Raw genomic sequence first — 27,895 nt, 5'->3', positions numbered from 1 at the left:
AGCACTCTTAAGCAGTAGAGGATAAAGGGCCAGTCCAAAACTGTTTCGTTGTATTGTACAGATGCATAATGTATCACGCAGTGCAAGTTTGTAAACCATTAGACTCGTAACAGTTTTCAACAGTAACGAGCTTGAAATATCCCGAATTTTCTACGAACGTACATACATCCTCTACTTACGTCAACAACGAATTTCACGTAAAAATAACCAAACTAATTCTCCCAATATCATAAACACACGTGCACACATACCTCAGCATCTGCTCTCCGCTCGCGAAAAAAGTCCTCAAAGCAAGAAAATCCCCAACGAAAAGGCACAGCAAGCAGGAGAAAACAAAAGAATCTCGCATCGATCGATCGAGAGGCGGTTCTCGGCACACGCTATAAGCTCCGCCCTCTCTCGCAACGCCGAGGACGACTAACTCGAAAGAGAGAGAGGGAGAGAGAGAGAGAGAGAGAGAGAGAGAGAGAGAGAGAAAAGAGAAGGAGAACACAAAGTTCGCCGCGGCGGCGCGCGCGAGTAGAGGCTCAATCTCGGCTCGGTATCGAGGCTGCTGGCACCGCCGGCTCCCGTCGTCGTCGTCGTCGTCGTCGTCGCGCGAGACTCGCTCACATCATCGCTGCAGTGTCGATCGTCGTTTCGCGTCGCGAGGACTGTGTTCGCGCGACGAGCTCTGTACTGACAGTTGTGCTGATTTTTTCGGTTGTGCAAGGAACTAAGTATCTGCTTTCTGTGCTTATGAGAAGAGGATTTTTGGAACTGGAGAGACGTTGCGATTGTGGGGCTATACGGAGAGGTGCTTCTATTGCGAGTGAGGAGGACGAGGATCTTTGTTCGCCGAGGATTTTGTGTGAGCAGTTTTGAGGTGAGCAGGTCGACTGATGTTTTCGCGGATTGTGTAAGAATTGAAGAATTGGGGTGACGGTTGATTGGCGCTTTTTTGATTCGGTTTTTTTATATTGGTTTAGGTTAGGTTTACAGTAACAATATAGTTAGTTTGAAATGTGAAAAAGGAAATGCCGTAAAACTGCTGGTGATTAATTTCAAATACAATTGGCGCATAACAAAAATATTAAACAACATTTTTTTCTTATAGACATGATAAAGCCCACCCGACGCGTAAAAAATTCTTCAAATTTTCTAAGCATTATTTGATAATAATCGATTACACTCATCAAAAAAATTAACGACTCAGCGAATGCTGAACCGGTGCGGTAAAAAATGCATGCGTCCACGCGCAACGTGCCACTTTAATTTGCGACATATATTTCTCACTCTCTGGCCGCCTTAAAATTATTCAATCGCCTAACCTACTTCGAACAGTGCGAATACGCTTGCTCAACGAAATATGTCCGATCGAGTAACAGCTTGACATTCTGCAATCGTGTATACAGTATATGAAAAGTATATCGTTTTATCTCCAACTTACGTACAAACTTTTAAGCTCTCTCAATGTTAACGATAATTCGATAGAAGAAAAAAAATCGCAATTTTTTCCGTTTCTCCCGGGAGGTCGGGACAATATCGTCGGAATAATGAGGCAGGCCGGGTACAATAAAAATGACGCGAACGCCAATCGAGACGGCGACTTTATCGCGCTCCTCAACGATGCAATTATTAGCCCCGCGTATGAGTGTGTGCGTGTGTGTGTGTACGATGTCACGGATACGTGTGCTCTTACACTCGGCTTTTTGTGCTCCGCTGGACTTTAGCTTCTCTGTGCGTTTTGTGTCTCAATTTTCCTTTCTTTAATAAGAATAAGCAGTAAAAATTCTGCATACTTATTAAAAAACGTTTAAATCGCGCTTCAAACCAATCGTTTCTCTTTTTACGCTCAATTTGATGCTCGACTCCACCCTCGCACGCGACGCTGTTTAGTCAAAAGAAGATCCACACACGCATCGCGTGTAAAAAAGAGAGACTGAATTAATTGCCGGCTATTCGAATTTACGTCCTATACGCGGCACCGGATGTCCTGATGAGTCCCACGGGACGGTCTCTCTTTATGCGCACACGCATCAACCGACTCCACAAGCGCCGGCTCTTTTTGAGAGAAAGCGGGGATTTAAATATATACCTTCTGGCGCACGTGGGGCAAGGACGTTCGGAGGGCTGTTTTGGAGAAAAAACAGCTAATCACCGCGTGATTAATCGGCGATGCTGCAGTGAGCCTTTTTAGTTTTTATACGCGGCACTTGCCCCTTTTTAAGCCTTTATGCTGTACTGTGGATTAGAGTCGTGCGCGTATCGCAGTGAATATTTTATTTTTCCGGATAAACCATGTGAGCGCTTGTTAAGCTGACGATTTTAAAAATATTTGAGGGAAACGAAAATAAACGACAATGTTTGACGGTAGTAAAGACTGCTTTTTACAACGAAAAAGAATCAAAGAATAAGTCGCGACTCTTTAATGATGTGCCCGAGCACTTTTTACGTCCGGCACTATTTTTACCACCCGAATCGAAATCCGCCACGGTTTTTAAATCAAATACTTAGCGCAGCATCGGATGGAGTGTGTCACTCGCTGACAAAAAAGCGACTCTCGCATATTACGGTGTAAATTTAGTAAGCGTATCTACACGCATCGCGCTGCTTTTTTTTATGCTTCGAGCCTTTTTTCTGCGCTTGCGGGTTAGCAGATTTTTACGAGCGACAGGGGTTTTTGATGTCGAGAGTGTGCGCACTAAAGTTGGAAGAAATTATCGTAAGTTTGTTGCTGACTTTGATGTTGAATTTTGTGTGTATAGTCACCGAGAAAAAAGATCAGGTTTGCTAACGCCAATCCCTTATTGTTAAAAGATGAAGAACGAGTGAGTCCTTGAGACTTTTTTTACGCAACATAATACTGTTAAGTAAAATGATGAATTTATATTTTAAAATAATGCTCAAAAAATTGAATAATAACACATTGGAGACGCTTCTCTTCGTCCACTTATTCTTTTTTCCAATATAGCACAAATTTTAAATGCTTCATCTGCTCGGATTATTTTTAAAGTGTACGTTTTTTATAGACTTCAAAATTCTTTTTCTCCCACATAGACCCATGACACTCGCGGCAGTTCGGCTGATTTTATTTTGGCATTTCAAACGGCCGAATTGACTTTAACTATATTTTCGCTATTTACACAAGCTTGTTTATATCTGATCAGCGAACTTGCGTTTATTATCCCGCGTTACACTACACACTTATGCTGTCGCGTGACGCAAGTCGTCGTGTCACGAACTATATTTCTTTTTTTTTCATTCCCTACAGATTTTATGCACATTCTATTAATATCGCTTTCAACAGATTTCTCAAGTATGATATAATTTCAAAAATATAAAACTCGCATGCAATGAAAATAAAAAATGCCTGTTTCATTATTTAACAGTACAACATCCAAATACATTCGAAGCAGCGATAAAACACAAAAAAAAAATTGCGGGACGCATCAACGGGGAACGTTTTAAAAATAAGCAAGCTTCTCATCTTACCCCGCGAGACACATCTCAAAAGCCCTATAGCTATCCACGCAGAGACACACGCCGCTGCGTCGATCGGTCAATTTATAAACGTGTTCCAGACGAGTCTCTCCACTTTTCCCAGCTCTTGGGGAGAAGGAAAAAGACGAGGCAAATCTCGACGGAACTAAGTCGAGAGAGTCGAGAGAAAAACCGTGAGGAGAGAAGCGCTAAGTGCCCCGGCAGCTGTCGGTGACTTGTCACCGGCTGCCGTCGCTCTCTTTCTTCGCTTCTCACTTTTTTTTAACCGCGCGCGACGATGCAGGCCGGTGTCGTTTTCTGGATCTCCGTGTATTGTGTGCTTTATTCTCTAAAATAATAAATTTGAGAGTTTTTTCAGCGACGCGGTTATCTGGTATATGGAAATCTGTGTGTGTGTGTGTGTGTGTGAGGAATGATCGAGTGCTTGTTTTATTCGGTATTGTGTTAACGATATTGGCACTGAGATTACGATATTTACTCGCGAGGGCTCTTGATAGGAGACGATAAATTTTGCTCAATTTTTAGCGATTATAATCGAGCCATGCTAAAGCTTGTTACTTCACAATTGTATTGACAAATACAGATTGTATAAAATCTTACGAAATTCAGCTAGTTTTCAATTCTCTCCTCTGATTTTCACACTGGCGCTAAAACGACGAGTTTCCTCTTCCGCAGTCTCCCGCCGCTCGACGCTTTTTGTGTTTGTCGTCTTTGGGGCCGCTAGTAACACCGTCGTTGGTTAGCCTTTAAAGGGCTGACCAACGACGGTGTCGATCAGTCGTCAGTCGGATGCGCTTCGCGCTCGCTCAACGCCACCTCCAATAAACGTTTCGCCACAAGTTGATCCTAAAATATCTTTCTCTTTTGATTACAGGTTCGTCGCTCCAGCAAAGTGTGTATAAAGAGCTCCCGAACGACTGAATTTCCGGGAAAAAAGCGCAGCGCGCCACCGAAAGCCCTCAACTGAGCCCAAAGTGAGCCGCGAACAAAAGAAGAAGATATTGAATCGATCGATCGAAGTCTCGGAGTCTAAATCCGCAGGGGGCGGCTAATCGCCACCGCCGGGCAGCTCGAAAAAGTGGAGGGTTCGCCGGCGTTTCTGGAGGACCTGATAGCGGGCCAGCGAAGCGCCAATGCCGCTGCAGCAGCCGCGGCATTTATGAACAACTACGCCGCCGCGGCAGCAGCAGCCGACAGGAGCAACAGGATGGTGTCCCACGTCATTCCCGTGTCGGGAGTCAGCTCCTCCTTCTCGTCGCCTATGAATATCCACAACGATCTCTATCATCATTACGTAAGTACTTTTTTCATTTGTTGTGTCGAATATTTAACTTTTTACGGAACTGCATAGTTATTGTACAGAAAGATATGCCGCCGAATTTATTTCTTCTGCACAAGATTCTCTCAGCACGAGTATATTATACGATACACCACACACAGCGTCTACATATGTCCATAATCAGGAAATTCTGAAAGACGTCATCGACGCGCATTTTTTTCATTCGCACATACGATCTCGAGACCGAGTGCGAGCGAGATACATCGCATTTATCTTTTATTCACAATAAAAACTCGTCTCTCTCTCCCTCCTCCAAAAATTAACGCATAATCGCAGGCCGTACGTGTGTAGAATATATTCTCTATTTAGCGTATATTTAAAAACTCAATCGCTGCGTATTGTTTGTATTATTTATTCACGGCCGATAAGATAAGCGACAAAATATTGGTAAACATTGAATAAATTTTTGCACGATAGTGTGCCGCCGGCGTTCTCTCTTGCGCTCTCGCCTTTATCAACTCTCACTCAACGCCCGATCGAACATAAAACAATTAAAGTCCCATTACTTATTACGTCTCTTGCATAACGACGACTCCCACGCAATAATTGCGCCGCTATCTTATAGTAAATATGACGCACCGATTACTTCGCGCACTTGCACTCGTGCTCATCTGCCATCAGGCGACACGTGTCTTTGAGATCGAATTTTTTTAGCGTTCAACAATTATAATAGCATATCGGAAAAAACGAGAGAAAGGTCGAGTTCTTTGCCCTCCGTTACAGTCCGACGGGTATTGGATTATATCTTTGGGCCGAAATTCTCGCGTGCGTCACGGGTGTTATCACAGCTAGTGATAAGCCCGAGTAGTGAGATGAGCGCGAAAAGTCGGGGCGATAAATGTGGATGTGTATAAGTATAATGTATAGCGAACGACAGGGCGATCCGGAGTCGAGGTCGCGCCCTCCGCGTGAATTTCACAATTGCGAGTGAGTATACGACGGGATATGGGAGGGAACTACGCCGTTGATTCTCGCGCTCTGAGAGAGCTTTGGGTTTGTGGTAGCTTTGCTCTTTATTTTTGCTGTTTGATTTTATCTTGAACCTATGCAAAGAAGTTGTGCTGATTAGCAGTATACATCGATAGCAATTGTTTGTCAAGTTTAAGCTAATAATTCAAGCTCTATTCTAAAAATCCCTCACGAAGTAATCCGATAACTCCATCGTATCTCGTCTCGTAACAGAATCTGTTACCGTCGCACAAAAATACGAGAAAATAAAACGCCATCTCAGTCTCTACGCCAACAAATTATCTCTTGCACGAGAATTGCGCGTTATTTTGATGTCCGATTCGCGTGCGCGAGGAGATCGACTCTCTAAAATTCACACACGCAGAGGCTCGTCCAAGATCATCTTTGACGAGAGAGCTGATAGCGCAGGCTTTAAATAGGTCGAAATATCATCTCGATAAATTAAGGAACAACATTTGTAATACACAAGCAAACTTTCTCGCACGAGACGATCGCGAAATTCTCGTCGTCTCTTTTATTTTCTTCTTCTCTTTGGATATATAGCCGCACGCGAGATTACGATATGCGTTATAATTTTGTTGAAATTACGCGCTTAATCGAAAACAAACATCGGCGCAGTTGTAATCCGCCGCTATCAATTAACGACTCTTCGAAAGTAAACTGAAGAGTCGCGCATCTCTCTCTCTCTCTCTCTCTCTCGGGGTGTGAACGTAAACAGTGATGATAACCAAATTAAATTTGTATCGCAGTGTCATCACGATGGAAGAATGCCGCAAACGTATGCGGTAGTATAGCTGAGAATAAAAATTCTATTTCTTGTCTGATAGAAAATAATTAACTGTATATAGATCTTTGCGCACAAATGATTATGCAGCAACGACGACGGAAAGAGAGAAAAAGAGAGAGGCGGTAGGGTTGCGCGTTTTTTTGAATGAGCTCTCTTGTACACTGATAAGTGGGTTATCGGCCGGTTTTATCATTAGCCAAGGTCACTTGATGAATGCGAGCGCAGAAGTAGCGTTGTACATGCATCGAGGCGTCGTTAGGAAAATCAATGTCAGGCTCTCGCGTTGCATCGATGCCCGATGCGATTCTATAGCGCGTTTTAGACGTGATCGAAGAACGCAGCTCTATACATTCATTTCACTGGAGAGCTTGCGTAAGCTTCTCGCGACGGAGCAAGTGTGATACGGCGGTTCTCTAACTATATCAGATATTTTGAAAATCGGTTCAAGTGAATATCGCAAGTCATCGTTCAAAAAATATAACGTATAATATTTCTAAAATCTCTCTCAGAGCTCCGCACCTTCGCCGCGCGCGACGGATGAAAAATCATCGTTCCACCCTCGTTTCACACCTGACACGCGACGACGACGACGAAAATATCATACTCGCGCGGCCCTCATCAATTGTGTTCGTCGCGCGCGCGAACGCGAACGCGAAAACGAGGTGATATCTTATAGCGACTAATCGTGATTTCTCAAAAGCTCATCACTCGCATATACGAAGGCGCGAGGCGCTACACGAGCCATTACCACGAAGGCGTCTTGCGCGATTTCTCAGTGTCGTCCGGCTGATGCACTTGTGCAGTAAGCCATCCTAAATCTTCGCTCGAGGTGACATTAGTCGGGGCTCTCTGGAGACGACGACGCTTGTGTTGTTTGTTTATTGGCGTCGGCGGTGCTGGCTGTGGATATAAGACGAAAATTTCTCGAGGTGAATGAAGTGGTAGATATGGCTTTGGTTTGGGTATAGTTTTGTGAATCGAGCGCTTGATGTACGTATTGTAGCTGTAGCTTTGTGCGTGGGAGGGGACAAATTTATACCGTAGGGTCACACCTGCAGTCCTATGCTTATGAAGAATTTACTCTGTCACTGACTTTCGAAAATAGACGATATGCTACTGTTAGCTTGTACGTGCGTACTACGAAATTTTGGCAAACTCACTGCGAACGATATTATATTGTTTGATGAAACAATGTATAGATATAAAAGTAAGGCGAAATTTAACATAGGATAATTTCTCACTCGATATATTTTTTGGAGGCATCTGCTAAAAATCCTTTAAAAAGCCATGCTTCCATGCAAAAGTCTTCGCTATTTTGCGAATATAAGATAAAATATTGTGGTCCGAAAAATGCGCGTATCGACACAATGAATTCTTATTGTGATTTCTCCACTTCATATACCTCAGTGGCTCAACCATTCTAAAACCCACAATCTCATATTCCCCCTAGATAATCACATGATAAATAATCGAATTTACGATCGAGATCGTATTATAAACAATAACCCCAAGAGAATCTCGAGTATCTATAAAAATAAAAATAAATAAATAAACAGAGAGACATCCGATAATAACACAATGGGTCGTTCGGAGGGGAAATAATGGAAAGCCTATAGCATAACACACAGAAAGAGACCGAAGGAAAGCGGATCGCAAATTAACGATCTAACAAGATCGTAAGTTTCGCCCGGTATAATACGGATGTCACAACAGCCGGCCGGTGTTTGTAAGCTTCCTGCGACGAGACTTCAAACATCGCGAGCTCAAAGAGCCAAAGGTCCTCTCGCGACCGAGCGAACTTTCTCTCTTATTGCGCTGTGTGTTATTCCTGCTTTTCACGAGACTCCGCATTCGTCTTTGTCAAAAGGAGCGATGATTTTTCCGGGTCTACACCTCGCGCGATCGCGTAGAATAATAGAATTTAATCTTGCAGGAATAACTGCAATGCTTTTTCTTTGCTGTTCTCGATCTCGGCTCTTGATAGAAAACTAGATGCAGTCGTAAGCTCGAGCTTTTAACGCGTCCTCGTTCCGATTCTCTTTCTCGCTACTGCAGTGAAATGAGGTTTTGTTTGAAAACAATAACGCTAAAATGAGCTGACGTAATAAGTTCATTGAATTTATCTCTGCTCTTTTTCCACAGGAGCTTCAGCAAGGCAATGGAAGCCTCGGCAGCTCGGGCCTGGGCAGTGTTCAGGATCCGGTTCACTCTTTAAAAATAAAACAAGAGCCTTTCCAACTCACGCCCACGTCGTCGCTGCCTCCTATGCATCAAGGTAAGACCCGCAACGTATATTTCTACACGACCGAAAAAATCAATCAATATTCGCCAACAGAACTTCTCTGTTCTACAGCACTGTTTGTTGTCGTTCCCCCAATCGATTATCAGCCGCTTTCGTGTATTGCACAGGCTTACATAATTTTTTACCAGCAGCAGCAGACCCATATCACACACAGCCGGTGAAAACAAAGCTGATGTGTATTTTTCCAGCGCCGACGGGAGAAAAAAATGGCACTCGTCGCTATTTTAAAATAAATAAAAATACGACCCGATTCATCAGTGTCCGCGCGCGCATCCGAATATCGCTGGGGAATATCGAATGATTTTTCACTCCTGACGAAAAAAAAAATCGGTCGCTTTCAAAGTGAAAAAGCAACAAACATCAAAGAATTTGGAATACAAGTCACTGATCGTTTTCAAACCATACAGCCACGCTATACCATATAGTGTGTAATAAACGCATCGACCCAGACAACGCTGGGCACTAAAAAGAAATCCTTAGCGACACACTCGCAAGCGAGAGCATCATCATTGGATATCAGAGCGAGAGAGAGAGTCGTATAGTTGCGATAATCTCCTCCAAAAAAGCGAGAGGCTCGTCTGCCGGGTATATAGCGTTTCTAATAATACGGTGGACCGAAGAAGAGGCGCTACTACAGTCTCGGAGAGTGACGCTGCTGCGGAGAGAGAGAGAGAGAGAGAGAGAGAGAGAGAGAGAGAGAGAGAGAGAGAGAGAGAGTGAGAAAGCTGAGCCGAAACAAATGAGCGAGGCGTGCGTTTAGCGTGATATACCGTCCTGCTCTGTCCTCGAGCCGTTTAGTCACTTTGCCTCCTCATCTTCTTTTTCGTCTTGCCTTCTAGTTTCGTTGGAAGCTTCTTGTTCGGAGAGAGGGAGAGAGCGAGAGAGAGAGAGAGAGAGAGAGAGAGAGAGAGAGAGAGAGCATGAATGTCCCGTGGAGCTTTTGAGGGAGCTTGTAAGGTGGTGAGAGCTCTCTTCGCTGCGGCTGGATCGCGTCGTTTCGTGGAAAGCTATGGAATTTCGATGCTTGATTTGGTTGACAATATTTAATTTTCATACTAAAATAATTAAATTTTTATTTTTTGATCCGTGGTCTTTAATGGAAGCACCAAATTTTCGCGTGTTTGTAAACAACAATAAAGGAGCGAGCTAATAGCCGACGTCGAATTACGCCATACTCCTCTCTCTCTTCCATCATTTTTCGATGACCCGTTGCATAAAAATATATATAACACGCAATAGTAGAGTGCAGCGTATTTTGAAAACACGCTGCGGCCGCGGCAAATCGATCGTATTATATATTTATAGTTGAATATTTAGCAAACCTTTATCGCCGGATTCGTAAATATTGTGTGAAATAAACAATTAGTAGCCGAGCCGCTCTCGCTTTATCTCAATTTATGTTTACTCGATTTTTTAAACAATCGTACATAAAGCGTATTATACATCGTAAAAATCCTCACGATCGCGCGTGAATTTGTAAACGTGGAAATAAATATTTGTACGCAGAGCTTAATTTTCCTTTTACGCTTGCGTACACACATGCGTAAACCAACTAGTTTTTCCTCGTATGGCCGCTGATGTACCGTATCGTTTCGAATTTTTTCCACGTCGGCTCGTCTTTCCGCGTATGAGTATACATGTATCGCGAGTGTGGTATTATATCGTACGACGGAGCGTATATAAGACTCTTGGCAATTAACGAGCCGCTGATTTGATAGCGCCGCGATGAGAACAAGTTCAGAGTTTTCTCGCCTCAAGCTCTCTCTCTCTCTCTCTCTCTCTCTCTCTCTCGTACAGCGATTGTGCGTATACGCTTGTGTCGTCTTATCGGCCGATGTGTTATAAGGGGATTGTGGCTGTGTGTGGAATTTCGGAGATGATTGTGATTGTTTTTTTCTTCTTTGAATAAAAGTGCGTACGTTGAATGAGAATTTAGTTGATGATGCGCCTGACCATCCTCGGATTTGTCTACTTCTTATGTAATGACGAATCAAATATTATACTTTTATAGTAACACTTGAGTCTTAGGGGTGGTGTAACTAAATAGTCATAAGGGGAAGGAAAAATCTAGTAGGAATATAATAACGAATATACGACGCAGGCGAAACTCGACTCTCGCCTTGTCCTCCGCGCGCACGCATCGAAGCGTATGGTAGCTCATCGTTTCCAGATAGAGCCGACATAAAACATCTTCATCGTCGCGCATCGAAGAGCCGCGTATCGGGTGACTTTCTACTAAGAAAGCGCGTATTATAGCCGACAAGAACAATAGCGGAAAATATTTTTTCTTATATATTCTTCTTCCCTTTTTTTCAATCGAATTATTCTACTACCGGCTTCAAATAAGAAGTATATGAAGAGACGTATTATATATATCACAGCTTTTTTACGTGTTTGCGTCTTCGAGATTTACTATACGTGTCTCTTTACGCCTTAAGATTCATCGCGATTAGCCATTTAAGTTTATTATAGTGTCTTTACTATAGATTTCTATAATGCGCAAATGATTTATCAACCGCGAAAGATAACAGTTTAGCGCTACAAATGCGCCTATTATGTATACAATGTCATCCGGCGCGATTCGATATCTTGTAAACTATATAATAACATCTGCTTTTTCCGCTCTATAATCAAAATTGGAAATAGCATCGAAACCGCAGGAAATAAAAATTCCGGAATCTTCGATTCTAAATAAAATGCGCACAACTAAAGCACATCAGAAATCCAATTCGAAATAAAATGCGAAGAGATAAAAACTCGATCCCCCGTCGATGCAGAGAAATAAACATCCTCTCCCAGCTCTTGTTTATAAATAGAAGATTAATTGTCCAAAATCAAAAATACGCGAAGTTGCAAGAAGAAAACCCTTTCTATAAAGATCCTGGCGCTTATTTTCTCAGGCCGTGGGCGCGTGACTCCCCAGGCCGACTGTCGTCTCTCCTGTATGTGTATGATTAAGCTCGGTCAGGTGTCCGCCGCTGCGCAGAGTCGGTAAATTATCGGGTCGCGCGCGTGAGATCGAAGGAAAGTCGGGAGCGGTCGGCTGAAGATTTACGATCGGAGCCTGGAGGCATAGAGGGGGAGAGATCCATATGACGCGTTAAGTAAGTGAGGAGAGGAGATACTTACTTCTGTTTTTCGAGAGAGAGAGAGAGAGAGAGAGAGAGAGAGAGAGAGAGAGAGAGAGAGAGAGAGAGAGAGAGAGAGAGAGAGAGAGAGAGAGAGAGAGAGAGAGAGAGAGAGAGAGAGAGAGAGAGAGAGAGAGAAGAGGGGTGCAGTATGCATATAGACGTGTGTGAGGAAGAGAGAGAAGGTTGTGTTTTGACGGGGTGAAGCTATAAATTCGGATGGACGCGTGCAGAGGATTTTGGAGATGAATAGTTTGAGAAAATTTTCAACGTCGTAACTATATTCTGATAAAATAACTTGGGTATTTTAATGACTGCTGATAGCAACTGATGCCAATGAATTTTTTGTTAAAAATAATGATGAGTTACAAAAGGTACACTCTAACTCCCAAAGAGTAATTGGAAAAGTTTTAAAAGAGCGAACTGTCACTTTCGCTCGTTGTAAAGTGGAAATTGGTTGAATTATATTCTTTTATAAAATTTTTCTCATACTTTTAGAAAGAAGAACATTTTTCGTGCTTGTTTCAAAAGAGTAAAAATAATTGAAAAATGTCTACTTTTTAACGTTAAAAAATATACATTAAAATATACAAAAATATAATTTTTTCGCAAAATTTTAACGGCAGCAAGTCGGAATCAAGCTTCGCGCAGAAGCTCGCCATCATCTTTCGCACTGTCTCCAATTTCTCCAAGCACCTCTCCGTGTTTTCCATACACGCTAATGCAGTTTTCATCTCGGCCTCCCGTGTTTAATGAAACTTGCCGCGGCTTCAAATTTATACGTTAAAACATTTATAGGAGAGTAGGCGCGAGTCGGATCTGTCGCTGGAAGGGTTAAATTATGAACTTCTTTCTAATGGATCGCTTGTTTCCGAAATCCGAACACTATCAACAACAGCAAGAGACAAATTTATCGCTATTTAATTCACCCGCACGAGATTGTTTATCAACATCGCGTGGCAGCCTCCTAATAATAAGCAATAAAATTTAGAAATTTTCGAAAGCTCTATATGCTATAGCTGCTTCAGCGAATATCGCGCGCGCAAGAATGTCCCCCAAAAAAGCTCGAAAGCTCGCAATGAGCGCCTAATACGCCGAGGCGCTTAACTCAACGCTCGATTTGTTCCTCGTCGCTGCAGCAGCGGCAGCTTTTCTCTCGCCTCGCCGAGAATTATATTAGGGTGTTTAGTGCGCGGGTGAGTTACGGTGTCGCTAATCCTGGAGCCGCGGCTTTTCCCTGCCCTGATTTATCGCCGCCGCCGCTGCGTGAGCGCACGGATACACTCACACGCGCATACTCTTCCTCCCGATATTCTTTTTTCGTGTCTTCGTCGACGTCGCAACGGCAAAATAGACGATTATAATTATATTGCCGGAGGTTTATTTCGAACGACTCGAAGCGATTCGCGCGATGAACTTGAGACTGGCTCTCGAGGATTTCTTTTTTTTTCGGGTGAGTGCGATTTGTCTGGATGCTTTTTTCGGTCGGTTTGGGTCTGGGGATTGAGTGCGAGGAACTAGCTGAGACACGGGAGATGACGGCTTAACATGGCTGAGGGCTATATCGATGTGGTTTTTGGTGTCGTTGTATGTGTGCGGTGTGTTCCGCGTGATTATGGATGTGAGTACGCGTGAAGGGTCGAGAGATGATTTGGGTGATTTCGGGCATAAATAGGAAGTGGTGTCTGGTGTGTTCAGATATGGAGATGTGGATGTGGCTTGCTGTAATTGATAATTATCTGCATTTTGTAAGCAGTGGATTCTGTGAACTGTTTTCGGTTTATTATTTAAGGCTCTTTACTCCCTGGTAGAAATCAATATCAGTTTAAAGCTACAACATACCATGTATTACTAGAGATGGGCGAAAAATAGGTCCATTTTTCGACCAGCGATGAAACGCTTTTTCGAACATTTTTTACGCATTTATTGGAGTAAGAATAGAGTCATACCGTATTACAAGGAATTTTCAAGCTTGTAAAAATAGATTTCATTGTCTAAAGCAAAGCACAGCTGGTGATAGCTAGTTGATGGCTCCGAAAGTACTATGCAAAATAAGTCGGGTCAAAAAAGTGAAAAAATAAGAAAATAACGAATATCTTCGTATGTCGTGCATGTATAACTCTAATTGACTGTTAATTGTGTAAACCGTTTGGAAATCGATTAAAATCCGTAAGCCTCTTTGAAATTAGTGTACGAAACAAGGACTGATATCAATACGAAAGATTTAAGGTTATGTTCATTCCAACAAATGCTCAAGAAATGGGAGAAAAAGCGTTTCATCACAAGTTATGACTAGGCTATTTCTCATAGCCATTTCATAGTTTCCAGTACATATTCAATATTCGAATTTCTACCAGGGCTATTGTATGTTGAATTACTTTTTAGACAAATAAAGTTTATAGATCTATAAATGATTCACGTCAAAATGAACAATTTAGCTTAATTTATCAAATTGCCACAAGAATAATCGAGTTTAACATAAACATTCATTTGCTAAAACAATAAATCTTCATTATTTGGACTCCTTTTTAAAATTAGGGTATTAAAAAAGATCATTATGGTACCATAACGATGTCAGAATATGCACGTTGCTGAAATCTTAAAACGAACCAGTGAAAACTACAATTAGCGTAGAGGCGATCTTTGCGTAACACATAAGTATACGCGACCTTGTTTATTTATTCTGAAATCGGGTCTCCGGTGTAATCTGTACCGCAGTTGGTGCGCGCGCGCGCACAATATACGCGAAAGAGCCGCGCATCTTATTTATAGACTCGTAGTAAACAAGGGCAGCGCTGCATCATCGTCATCATCATCGTCATCATCATCATCATCATCATCATCGTCAGCGGAGCTTCATTCTCGGATGGCTTATGTGCGTCTGTGTATTTTATTATACATATTGTGGAGTCGACCATCAGAGGCGTACGATAAGCGCGAGAAGAAAAAAAATTGGTGATTCGTGTGGGTATTTGGGATGCGAGATATGATATTGTATTGTACGGCGTATATGAGCCGAAGAAGTTTATACGATATTGTTTTTAGGGTTTTCCCAGATTTCCATATAGTGGATATTACAAGCTGCAGCCTTAAAAAGTTTTGGATTAAAAAAAAATTTTTTTCAAATCATAACTATCTTGCTTATACTTTACTTGCTTTACACACCGAGTAATATCTTTTAAATGAAAGTACACTTTTCCGAAATGTTCTATACAACTAATTTGCATCAACATTAGTTTTTCCATCGTTATGCACACATCGAATAATTAATATCTGCATTTATTGGAAATATCCATTAGTCAAAAGTTTGGCGTGTATGAAACATGTAATCTGAAATCAAGTTAGACGCCACCTCACTCATCGATAATTTATGCGTTTATACGCGAAATGAGTCGATGACGCAATGGCAAAACCGAGTCGGCGGGTGTAAAGTTGTGTGATTTGAAGTTATCGCGCATCTTCATCCGCTAGCGCACGACGAGTAAGTTCGGTAAAAATAAGAGACCGAAGCTTCCGTTCCAGAGGATTGCTATACCGTCATGATAGTTTATAAATAAAGAGCAATGTCTGATCAAAGAATGTAGATGATTTCGAAATGGCAGTGTTTTTTATCCTCGTGAACTTTTACAACTTCGTTTGTTTTTGGAAAAGCTTCACGAAATACATTGCACTACCCTCTCAACTCTCTCAAAACATCGCCGTTGAATACGATGTTACATACATCCCTCTCCTCGCCACCTCCTCAATTATATAAAAAATCATGCCTGCATCGCGACCTGCATCTAAACATCAGGTCAAACAGAGCACGCATTATACACACACACACATGCGCGCGCATATTATTTGCCCTCTCGCTGAACCGATCCCCTATACACACCAGCAGGAGAACCGCCTCTGCGACGTGTCTGAGAGAGACCGTGACTCTCTCTCTCTCTCTCTCTCTCTCTCTCTCTCTCTCTCTCTCTCTCTCTCCCTCTCTCGTACAGTCCAGTGTCGGATTACCGTAGCGAGGCAGTAAATTACCGCGCGCGAGTTCCGAGAGCTGCGCACGCGCCTCTTACTCATACCCTGCGCTCGAGTGTGCCGTTCTGCGTTAATGAATTTTAATATTTCTCTCCGGACTATACACAGGCCGATTGAATTATCGCAAGTGGAGTTGTATACGCTTTCTTTTCTCTTTTTACTATACATATACATAAGCCACGAGCTCGCCGAGAGGAATTTTTTTATGTCGCCTTGTGTGTAGGCTGGAGTGTGAAAAGAAAGCGAAAATGGAGCGTGAAATGAATGGGGTATAGCTTCGCTTCGATCGAAGTTCCTGTTCTTCAAACTTTTCATCGATCCGAGTGAGAAAATATACTCGAGAGCAGCTACATTGGTAAAACAAGCTGTTTAGAATTTCCATCGTTGTGTATCGCCTGATAAGATAGCCCGAGAGTGAGAGGGAAGAAGTAGGGGAGGGGAAGACACGAATCGCGCGCAAAAGAGAGAGAGAGAGAGAGAGAGAGAGAGAGAGAGAGAGAGAGAGAGAGAGAGAGACATCAACCCGACACCAGAAGCGCGCATGCAGCCGCGGATCTAATGCCTCCCTCGTGCGGCTAATTGTGTATCTTCTCTCTCGGCGCAGCGTCGAAGGGCCACCAGCAACCCCCTTCGAACATGATCCTTGTACGGCCGATTAGCCGTACCGCTGGAGCGGAAAATCGCTACCGGCCTGTTGAATCTCTAATGCATGTGCGCGTGTGTGTGTGTGTGTGTGTGTCTGTCTGTCTGTAATGTGTGTACGCTCCGAACGCGTCGGCTAATTATTACGCTTTTAGTGATCTACCCGCTTTGCTCCGATCTGGTTACGAGTTTAGTCAGGCTGCAGGCTATGTGTTGCGGGCTTATCGACGGATTGAGTTGACTGTTCAAATTGAATAATCTGTATTCATAAAAAAAATTCATACTTCATTCATTCATCATTCACTTATACACAATTCAGGTATTTTCCCGCGATACCAATATCAGTCAACGCAGTCTTTTCTCTCATCCCAATCGCCCATTCATTCCAGCAATAGTCAGGTCCTTTAGTCATCGTCAAACTCAACTCTGCGCGTGCATCGGAGGGATAATACTCGCGGCACGTGGTTCGGCTATATACACCTAATATACCTGATATCCTTGTACACGTTCATTTATGCGCGCCTCGAATTAGCGATCTTTCGTGTCACGGTACGTGCTCTCCGCGACTTCCCCCGAGATAAGCTCGGTCACGCAGACACACACACACACACACACATGTATACACGTATGTACACCTGAGTGCAATCGGAGAGCAAGGAGGAGAGACGCGACACCCCGCGAACACTTAACTGCGACGGTGTGTTATGGGCTTTTCTTCTTTTATTTCGTTTCGCTTGTAATAAGGACGAGAGCCGTGTGAGTGCTGCTACTCCGTTTGCGCGCGAGTCGTGAGTCATCTCTCTTATTGCTTACATTATTATATGTAAGGGAAAGTCATGATTTTCTCTTTTCTTTCCTAATTCATTTGTCAATTTTTTTGAAAGATTTGAGATGATAGAATGTACGTTAGCATGTATGATATGATTGCTTCCAGAAAGCTTGAAAAGAACTCGATATATCGTAGATTTTGATCATTTTTCAAGAACGTAATAAAATTGTACAACTTGTAATAAATCAATTCTCCGCATTGTAAACGTTCATTCAGTTTAAAACTAGTTGTAACCGTGCAAAGCGGTCAAGGTCTTCATAATAAGTAGACTAAATGTCAACTGTGATACTGTATAACAAGCTTTTCAAATCGGCACACGATGTTTCCAAATCAATGAAACCTTGCCGATCAGCAAAATCAGAAGACATTTCGTTATGAACTTTATTATGCAATTTCACATACGTCTTGCGCTACATTTATAGTGGATACGCTGCAGGAGTTTATTCCAGTCAACCTAATAACTTTCTTTTGCTTTTTATTATATAAGTAGTATTACCATAGCTACAGAAGATGCAAAAAATTTCAGTGTATATACTAGAACACTCTATATGTATACTATTCAAATACAGTCGGAATCGCTTCCTCGAACTTGCAAGCACTACTTCGATATATTCTATATCTCAAACAGCATTAAAAAAAATTGCACCTATACTGCGCACAATCACAATTCGCGCATACTACTTCGTCGTCGAATTAAAATGCGATTAATCATCATCACCTCTTGGCTCAGCGACACGATCGACACGTAGGTGCTCGAAAAGCAGCAGCAGCCGTTGAGGATCGAATAATCGCGATGGAGAAATCGCGCTGCTGCTGCTGCGCTCTTTTTTTGCTCGAGCGAGTTTGATTCAAGCTTGCGCGGGTGATGTCATTCGAGTATTGTATTTCGCTTATCGGGCCGCTCTCTCTCTCTCTCTCTCTCTCTCTCTCTCTCTCTCTCTCTCTCTCTCTCTCTCTCTCTCTCGCTCACTTAGTATATTGCAGTCCTCCGGCTGCAGGAGTAGGTAGAAGTTAATACGCCCTCCGGAGTTTCAGGAATGCGATGGACGTACGGTTTTTCCGCTCGTGCGCGCGCGGATGGCTAGTCAGGGGGGAAGGTTATTAGTTCGAGAGAAAAGTGAGCGATATTTTTATGGCTTGTTGCAGGAGGAGATCGTATGTTTCAAGTATAAATTCTATATAGGCGTTCTCTGATTGGCTGTTGGTTGAAAATTAAGAAAATATGATAAGTATACGAGTGTATTTCGTTATATTGTCGCGGGAATTTCGAGCTTATACAAACAAACAATTGAAAATTTTAAACTTGTTAATTCGTGTACCAAACATTTTTATTTTAGTTGTGAGTCTAAATTAGACTTAATTTTAATGTAAATTCGTACGCGTGGATCACCGCTAGAACGATATCAATGATCAAAACAGAGTAGTTTTGAATTGCCCTTTCGCCTCCTAAACTTTACATGCCTCTAGCAGGTGAGATAGGTGGCGCCCAGTCGCTTTTCCATTTTCCAAACAACATATGCGCGCCGAGACTAGATATCGTCGCTCCGTACGAAGACTAGCACAGTTCAAGAGTAGCACAACTCGCGACTTTACATTACTTAAAATGTGAGTATTTTACGTTTTTATTGGGTTATTTTGTTGGTTAAGTTCATGAAAACCTTGGACAAAGACAGACAAACATCAACGTTTGAAAAGGTTTCTAAAAAAAGCGAATAATTTAAAAAAATGCGACGATATATCCATGCTAAAACTGCCTTGTTAAACCTGCTTCTTCATCCGTTCATGCTATAACTGCGTGCGAAGTGCATAAAAAATCGCTAGTATAAATGCTTCTTACGTTGCCTACAAAGGTTTTTTTTTAAATATTCAAACCTTTTTATTATCCTCAAAAATAGAATAGCAGAGCTATAGCAATTAAAACGACATCTCCATCAAACAGGATAGAAAAGCTAGAAAGGAACGACACATTTTCAGCGTCATCTTCCGATCGAGTGCATTACGATCCTTACAGAAGCGATCGTTTTCAACAAAACATCCTCTGTCTATATTATGACAATGTACAAGCAACAATTTGTACAACAACTGTATCGTACTATCCGCGTATTTTCAAAACACCTTCCTCAACTTCGATAGAAGAAACTGAACACTCTCTCGCTCTGGTACACTATATACAATGCAACGCATCTGCAGCTCGATATCCGTAATGCACTTTCAATGAACGTCGGCTCGGGTTGTAACCATATATGCGTTTCTAATCTAGTCATTCAATGAACGCTTTTCAATGAAGTCACTCTCGGGGACTATTTTTAGAACTGGTGTTTATGACTAATTTGAGAGAAGCTTTAGAAAAAAAGAAAAATTCCTCTCGTTCTGTTTGTTTAAATATTTATTCGAAAAATGGTAATGGATACAATGTTTAAAAATATGTTTGATAAATTTACAAGCAGGTTCGTCTAAAGTGTGTACGCGAGCTTTTATTTAATATCACAGAGCTATGTAGTTTGAGAGTATCATATGTTACATTCGAGAGAGACGAAACGTTTCGACTCGAAGGTTTAAATATCATTTTGAAACTATCTCTCATAGGATCAGCTGCGCATTTTCGAAACTATACGGAACCTCTCGATGCCAAACGACATCAAAGCAAACGAACGATCTGCATCTGCGGTGCACATGAAACAATAGTAGGCAGGAGTCTATCTGTAAAGGGAAAATGCGCAGACAGCCGAGCCAGCTGTATAAGCGCGCGATAAAAGTATATCAGACGGATTTCATCGACTCGGTACACTATACAGACACACAGGCCAATGACTCCGGCAATAGATAACGATGCGCTAAGGAATCTGCAAAAAACTTTGCTACCTCGGGTGTTTCGCTCTCTACTGAAATACGAGACGATCAATTGATAAGTCGCGGCTGACTGTAATCTGCGTGCGTATGTCCCGATGCGTTTGCAACTTGAAATATTTTATGAATATTCGACTTTCTCTATAGTTCCTGGCTAGCGAAGATAGAACACACATTTAGCTCTTGCTCAACACTTTCAAGGCGTATACATTGAAATTGCATTGTTTGGTCTGCTTACACAGGACCTCTCATGCTATAACTATTGGCATGAATATGGATCGATCGACCTTCCTACCAAAGTTTTCGCAGTGTCGAATCGTTGAATCCAATAATTTTCCCTTTCTGTACTATAAGTACAGCCGAATCCGCATATACCGCGCAAGCTCGCCGCGCCGCAGGGCATCGTACAGGAGTGTATAAGTACACACACACACACACACACACACACACACACATATATATACACCGCTCGCGCGAGTTCCTCCTCGGGCTGCACGTACATATCGGCGTCGGGTTACCAGTTCCAGTTACTCCCGCGCCTCCAGGCCTCTCTCTCTCTCTCTCTCTCTCTCTCTCTCTCTCTCTCTCTCTCCTGCACGCGCTTACTCACTCCCTCTCTCTCTACTCTATACACACATACACACACGTATTATACTCCTTTACTTTTATTTCCCAGTAAATGCACGCGCTCGCTTTTACGCCCTTTGTACTTTCCAGCGTAGTAGAGCACGCGCCAGTATTTTTTTCCTTTTTTTTATGGCGATGCATAGAGTGGAGGAAAGTTGGTTTGGTATATTATTGTAGATGAATGATTTGCGTTGTGCTATAAAGCGATTTTCGAGAAAGAAAGCTCGACTGTTTCGAAATTCAATTTCCGACCCAGCAAAGACTCGTATATTGTATCATACCCTCGGCTTTGAGACGAAAACTCACTTCTTACAAGTCAAAAGTCGAGGGGAAACCGCACGTACGACTTATAATGCGAAAACCTGCTCTCGATGTTCGACGACGATTTTTCGATATCGCGTGCCGAGTGTTCAATAAAGCGAAATAAATCCATGCCTGAGCCGATAAAAAAGTCTCGGCGCACGTGCTCCAGCGCCAAAACTAACTTCTAACCGATCATCGAAAAGTCGCGACGTATCGCGCTCAATACCGAGAAGTTTGTGTGTTATAGTCGGAGATTCGATTTCTTCGCCGTGAGTATAATATGTAGTCGGCGACGCACATATATGCGAAAATCGAAATTCGATCGTGACGTGATGCCTAAGTCAATACGTGAGCTCTTCGTGCACTGGCCTGTGATAATTTGAGTTTTTGTATTTTATTATATTTCATCATAATTTCGTGTTAAAATTTTCGTGTATTCGCGTGTCGTTCATAGACAAAAATGATAAAAGTATAACGTTTTAAACGGCGATGTGGTAATGGATACGCACTGGTATAAATCAAAATTTATAAACATCCTCGGGTGTATATCGCTGCAGCCTATAAATAGTATATATATAATACGCATTCCTAATTTAATGTCTCAAACGGTCCACAGAATTCGTCACCCTCTGAGCTCTCGCACATATCTCCCAATCTTATACTTACTCTCTCCCTTTTAATATTTACGTTCGCCTCGAGATACGCACGCTATCGTCGTTATTGTAGAGCCTGAAAAAAAGCATCCAAAGGCACCGGGAGAGAGAGAGAGAGAGAGAGAGAGAGAGCCTCGAATTTCGAGGCACGTGGTGTTATAGTTCCCGTTAAAGCGGCCAATTGTCGTCGCTTCGATTGCTTCGAGGAAGTCGGCGATTCCGCGTTTTTCATCGTCGATCGGTTTCTTTGTTTTTCGCATTGTTCGATCGCCGGAATCGCGAGCGTTGCGACACCGAGTGTGTGGGTGTTGATTTTTTTTCAGGGACGATCGCTACATCGATTTTCTGAGCCTATATTCTCGTACGAATGTAAAAGTGCTGAGGAATTGTTTTTGTGCAATTTTTCAATTTTTTACATTTTTTCATCAAGTCTGTCGTGTACATGAGCTCTAAATTAAAGATATGTGCGTTTGTTTATAAAATTTGTTTGGTATTTACGCGCGATAACTTTTTGCATTCCGACACTCTCGATAATAATTCTTCAACAGTATAGGAATTATTTACAAACAGCCGAACAAATTGTGTAACAAATTGCTGAAAGCATCAGTCGATTCCACTTGCAATCGCATTACGACGACAATTTGATCAAACTTAATAGAAACGAATCGTCTTTTTTCATTGCAGTGAGCAGTTTCGTGTCGGACCAGTTGACGAGCAGCTGCATGTCCTCGAGTCCCAAGGACCTGAACGTCTCGGTGGGTAGTTTGTCGCGCGACTCTTCCGTCGTGGTCAGTTCGAGTCTTCACGACCACCCTCCCCTGCATCATAGTCCCGACTCCGTAGTTTCCGGACCCACGAGCAGCAACGTTTCCCTGGGCTCCCATCAGCATCACAATCGTTCGGTGAGATTTTTTTTTAATTGTTTGACAATCAGAAGAGAAAATTAAAAATTAATTCTCATAAAAAAAAAAAAATAAATAAATAAAACGAAATCCTCAGCTCACAGGGCCCACAAAGAGAAAGACCAACTCACCTCTGGACACAGGGCTCCTGGACACACCGACGAGCAACACAGACCCAAGCGACGGCAGTACCGACATCGGCGGCTCGGTACAACTGGCCAGCAGCAGTAGCGGCAGCAACAACCACCACAGATCGAGGTCGTCTCAGCACAGCAACGCGAAATCGATGCGCGTCTCGTCGGCCGACGCGAGTACCAGCAACGCCGGGACCACCAACACCTCTACCACGTCGAGTATAACCACCTCGGGGGAGGCGAGCAATTCCAGCGACACGAAACCACCCTACAGCTACGTTGCTCTCATAACCATGGCCATAAAGAGCAGCAAGATGCAGAAGCTCACGCTCAGCGAGATCTACGCTTTCATTCAGACGAACTTTCCGTTTTTCGAGAAGAACAAGAAGGGATGGCAGAACTCCATCAGGCATAATTTGAGCTTGAACGAGTGCTTCGTCAAAGTGCCGAGGGACGGTGGCGGTGAGCGCAAGGGGAATTACTGGACTATCCGTGAGTTTTTTGACGTTTAAAATATTCATTTAAATTGTAATTCAAAGTAAAATTGGTAATGCTCAATAACACGTTGCAGATCCAGAGGCAGGTGAGATGTTCGAGAACGGCAATTGGCGACGGCGCAAGCGCATGAAGCGGACCTACCGCAATGCACCCTATCCTAAGGGCTTATACGGCGAGCCCTTCCAGTCGGCCCACGTGCACCTCGGAGCCGGAAGGACACTTTTCGCGCATTCGCCACCAGCTTACTCTACCAACGCGTATCCTCGTTACGATACTGGGTACGTTCTTTTATGTTTAGTAAACGTTTTATCGTGCCAGGTCTGCTTCCCTTTTTAAAAATCGGGATTAATCAAACGATCCTTTTTTTAGCGCATGGAGCTTGCAGCAGCAACCGCTTTCGTCTTACAGTCATTGCCAGGTAAATTCAGCACAAAATCATATCGAGCAAACTTTATTTATATTTCTCATTGATACGCGCATTAAAACTTGACCAAATCTGCAAACCACAATATAAAAGATATAACAAAAATTGCAGCTTCAGCAACAGCTGCCGATGCAGTCGATGCAGATCCCGACGATGAACGGCTACAGTCAGATCAGCTCGTCCTTAGGTGAGCCCTCGAAGCTATCCTCTCATCCCCATTAATTTCGTCGTACATGCTAAAATCTCGAACGTCCCGTCCAAAGCCTTTCAAGGCAACTATCTCGATGTTCCAGGCAGTACGAGCGGCACGACGGCCTCGATGAGCAGCAATACCTACGCCGGCGGTTTTGCCGCGTGTGCCCGGCGGCACGATCCTACGGCCATGACCGTCAGCGAGGCAGTCTCCAGGTGTTCCTATTGGCCTGATAGTAAGTATTTCAAATTCGAACCAGCTATCTACATTAATAGTTCAAAGACTTGACACTGCACACTAGACAAAAACCGGTAAACAGCCAAAGTGCAAATCTAACCATACGAAACCATTGAAAATTCGCAGTGGTGAAGGAGGATCCAAGTACCACGCCCGTATCGCCGAGCAGCGTAAACGCAGTCGGCGTCTCCTCTAACATGTACGGCTCGACGCCGCACTCGGCCGTCTCCTCGATCGGCTATTCGCCCGTCGACTTCGGCTTTTTGTCTGACAAAATGATGAGGGACCGTTAAAATGAACGAATTGCGAGCAACCGATCATCGATGAGGATCAACATTTTTTTTACACAAATGCATCTTTTTTTTAATTTTTTTTTTTTGTTCTTTTTTTATCATTTTTCTTTTCGAAAACTCGTATACATATAGATGTTCGTTCGTAGTTTTTTAAAAAAAAGGTTTAGCACCGATGAAAGAGTTCACTTTTTATGTTCTATGATACGTAACGTTTAAGGCCGAGCTTGAATACCAAAAGAGACGCGTTTTATTTATGTATCTTTTTTGCGAAGCGTTTTCGTCTCGTGCATCGCTAAGATTGCATATTATGTTGTGTTTATCGATCGCGTCGTTCGTGTGTTGTTTAGCGCTATATTGTGACTGTTGGACAGTATTCTACACGCCCGCTACATTAAGTGCGTTTTTTTAAGCCTGAATCTCGGATGTGAGGATTCCAAATGAATCGCTGCGATGTAAATTTTAAACGATTGCGCGAGAAGTTTTTAGAATCTCATATACATTGTTAGTTATTGTAGCATTTTTGCTTTTCGAAAATGAAGTATATGTGTACGTTTTTTATGTTCTAAACATTGTTAGTTCTCTTTTAAAATTAATCATCGACTGTTATTTTTTTAATATAATTTTAGACTGAGGCTCTTAATCGATTCTGTAGCTGTCGAATATCAAGTTCTTTTTTTATATCATTGGCGACTACTAAAATTGACGGATTTTAGTATTTAACGAATGTGTTATAAAATTGTTTCGATAGTAGAAAAAAAAACGCAACACCAGGTGCGTGTGTATGTAAATATTTTATATCCATAGAGTATATGCATTAAGGTCTTAGTTGTTTATTGTATCGATTATCTCTAGGCAGATGCGAAAAATCTCGAGACGTTATTGTTGCTCTGCTGTCAGACATCAGAATCACAAAACTTTCTCTTTTACATTATGCTGTAACTTGCGAGAATAAACAAAGAATATATATAATATATATTAATATAACCCCTGAAACGAGGCAGATGATTTGCTTGTCTTTCGAAAGAAACAAACGAAAACCTACCCGAGATAAGTGAAATATTCGCTGTTAAAAAAAAATAAATAATGTACTTAGAGCGATTAATAAAAAAAATAGTTTAATATAATTATATAGAGAGAAAATAATTAAATAGTCAGTATCATCGATGGAACTTTAGCAATTTTTCTATGTGCAACCTCGTTGCTCATGATGTTCTCTTATATTTTCTGTTTTTCTTTTCGCCCTTTCGCAAAAGAAGTTATTGAGTATGGGCATTCATCTCCGAATGCACCTGTGCTCGAACGTCGTGTTTTAAGCGTAACGTTATTCTGTCGATGATGTTTATATAGTGAATTAAAGGGGTACTGAATAAAATTCTATTATTTATCATCCAGAGAAGGTCTGTCGTTTAATTTCCTTGTCGCTTTACATCCTATCGAGAAACTGATTGTATAATACTAAGATTCGACTCATAGCGAAAAAATGTTTGTACTGTAAAACTTCATATAGAACACTCGAAGAAAAAAATTCTCCATCATCCCAGCCACAACACTCAAGGTATTAGGTAAGTTGAACACAGGCCATATCCCCCTAAAGTCGGAACTCTGCACGCATGCGTGCAAACGGTGGAAAATCATAGGTGCGAGAGACAGAGTCGTGAGAGTAGGGAGATCCGGTTTGGAGTCATAAGCTCCGCCCTGTGTCACAGTGTCAGTGTATAGCAGCCGAATGCCGAGAGGAAGGGCCGAAGCGAAATCGCTGTATCTGCATCCGCGTTGCAAGCCAATGCGAAGACTCCGCTAAATTTTGCCAGTCGGTTGGAGGGGGATCGGACTCCCCCACGCCGCTCACGAGCTTTTCCCCTGTAGCTGTGTATATAAGGTATACGGCTACTGTACACTATTACTCGGCTATCGATACGGATAGATTACCGCGAGCGTGTGTGTACGTATATATAGGTATGAACCGAATTTCTGATGAAAATTGAATGGAAACTAGAGATTTCAGAGTCATTTCGGCTAGCTGGGCTTGGTTTTTAGCGCATGTGTGCTGCGGATTAGTTGGGAAAGCGATACTTGGAAAGCATATGCTTCTAGTGGTTTAGTTTGTTTTGGATGTGAAATTAAAAATTGAGAATAATTACACGCTCAATTCTTATTTAACGACCCGCGGATTCATCTTCGGGCTCGATTATTCTCTAAACGACGTCTCTCTCTCTCTCTCTCTCTCTCCGCCGCCGCCGCCTCGACTTCGAGAAAACGGAATTAGAACAGCGCGCTGCGAGTATTAGAACCGGACACGAGCGTTAATATGCCTCGACTTGAGTGACGGCCAACAGCTGAATGCTTCTCTATATATTGCGCGACGGCTTATAGACTCTCCATATTATGCTCAAGCCGATTGACTTTTCCTTTTTTCGCTTTTCGCTGTTTCAAAATCGTCGCTCTCGTTTTGTTCTTTTACGAGAGATAAGTTTGCGCCTGAAAAAAGTGGCGTCACAGTTGCATTTGCAGTTATAGTATAGGAAGCAGCAGAGAGCCGGCGAAAATTAGTTTGGCATGTATAGGTGGCAGTGGCCTCAATATTTACACTTGAAGAGCAGATTGTGATATGGGAAATATGAAATCGGCGATGCGCCACCTATCTTCGCTGACTGGAGTGACATCCTAGACGACATCGCTTAAAAACTGGGTGTTTCCCTATCGACGGCCAGAACCGCACCATGTAGGATGATATAACTATCAAAGGGCAGTCTGGGAGCAAAGGAGCAAGTCAAAGCCTCCCTATCTGTGTAATTTAGTAGAAATTTTCCGCTTTCAATAATCTCGTTCATAAAATAATTTCAATAAATAACAATAAACTGTTGAAAATTGAATTGTAATAAGTGATTATTGGTTATAATATAGGCAAAAACAGCCATAAATCGTTATTACCTAATATGTTAAATATTGAACATAATTTATTTATGACGAGTTGACAATATTAAAGTAGAAAGAAAAAGATACAGAGAAAAACTCTAACTATATAAATGATTGGGTTTCTGTCTATAACACATATAGTCATAAGTAGCACAACTCATTTGACGCACGCTAGACTAGCACAACGAATTTCTATAAAAATAAATGTTCATAATTTACAACTTTTAACCGAATTTAAAATTGTTTTCACAAATACAATAATTTTTTACCAGCAATTTTTAAAATTGTTTACTTTTTTAGAAATTTTCGAAACTTTTTAAAACTTTGAGGTTTGTCTGTCTTTGTCCAAGGTTTTCATGAACTTAA

At 42.2% G+C, this 27,895-nt stretch overlaps 1 protein-coding gene across 5 annotated transcripts; it reads left to right on the top strand.

Annotated features, from left to right (window-relative positions):
- The first annotated feature begins 439 nt into the window (after window positions 1-439).
- Window positions 440-26,009, top strand: LOC100119258 (forkhead box protein D2). 5 transcript variants are annotated; one of them, XM_008214084.4, is made up of 10 exons: window positions 440-865; window positions 4,358-4,777; window positions 8,721-8,853; window positions 22,617-22,834; window positions 22,932-23,460; window positions 23,540-23,744; window positions 23,836-23,884; window positions 24,002-24,077; window positions 24,154-24,318; window positions 24,447-26,009. In XM_008214084.4, exons 2-10 carry the CDS (start codon window positions 4,643-4,645, stop codon window positions 24,611-24,613), a joined length of 1,677 nt encoding a protein of 558 aa, XP_008212306.1. In that variant the 5' UTR covers window positions 440-865; window positions 4,358-4,642; the 3' UTR covers window positions 24,614-26,009. The 5 variants fall into 5 exon arrangements, with proteins under 5 accessions (XP_008212306.1, XP_001603061.3, XP_008212308.1 ...); XM_001603011.6 differs by having other exon boundaries at window positions 24,184-24,318; window positions 24,447-25,737; XM_008214086.4 differs by having other exon boundaries at window positions 530-865; window positions 24,163-24,318; window positions 24,447-25,737.
- Window positions 26,010-27,895: the final 1,886 nt, after the last annotated feature.

Source organism: Nasonia vitripennis, chromosome 1 (genome assembly GCF_009193385.2).
Source record: "Nasonia vitripennis strain AsymCx chromosome 1, Nvit_psr_1.1, whole genome shotgun sequence".
Lineage (NCBI taxonomy): Eukaryota > Metazoa > Arthropoda > Insecta > Hymenoptera > Pteromalidae > Nasonia > Nasonia vitripennis.
The sequence above is the reverse complement of the archived record's forward strand: the minus strand, read 5'-3'. Positions and strand labels throughout refer to the sequence as shown.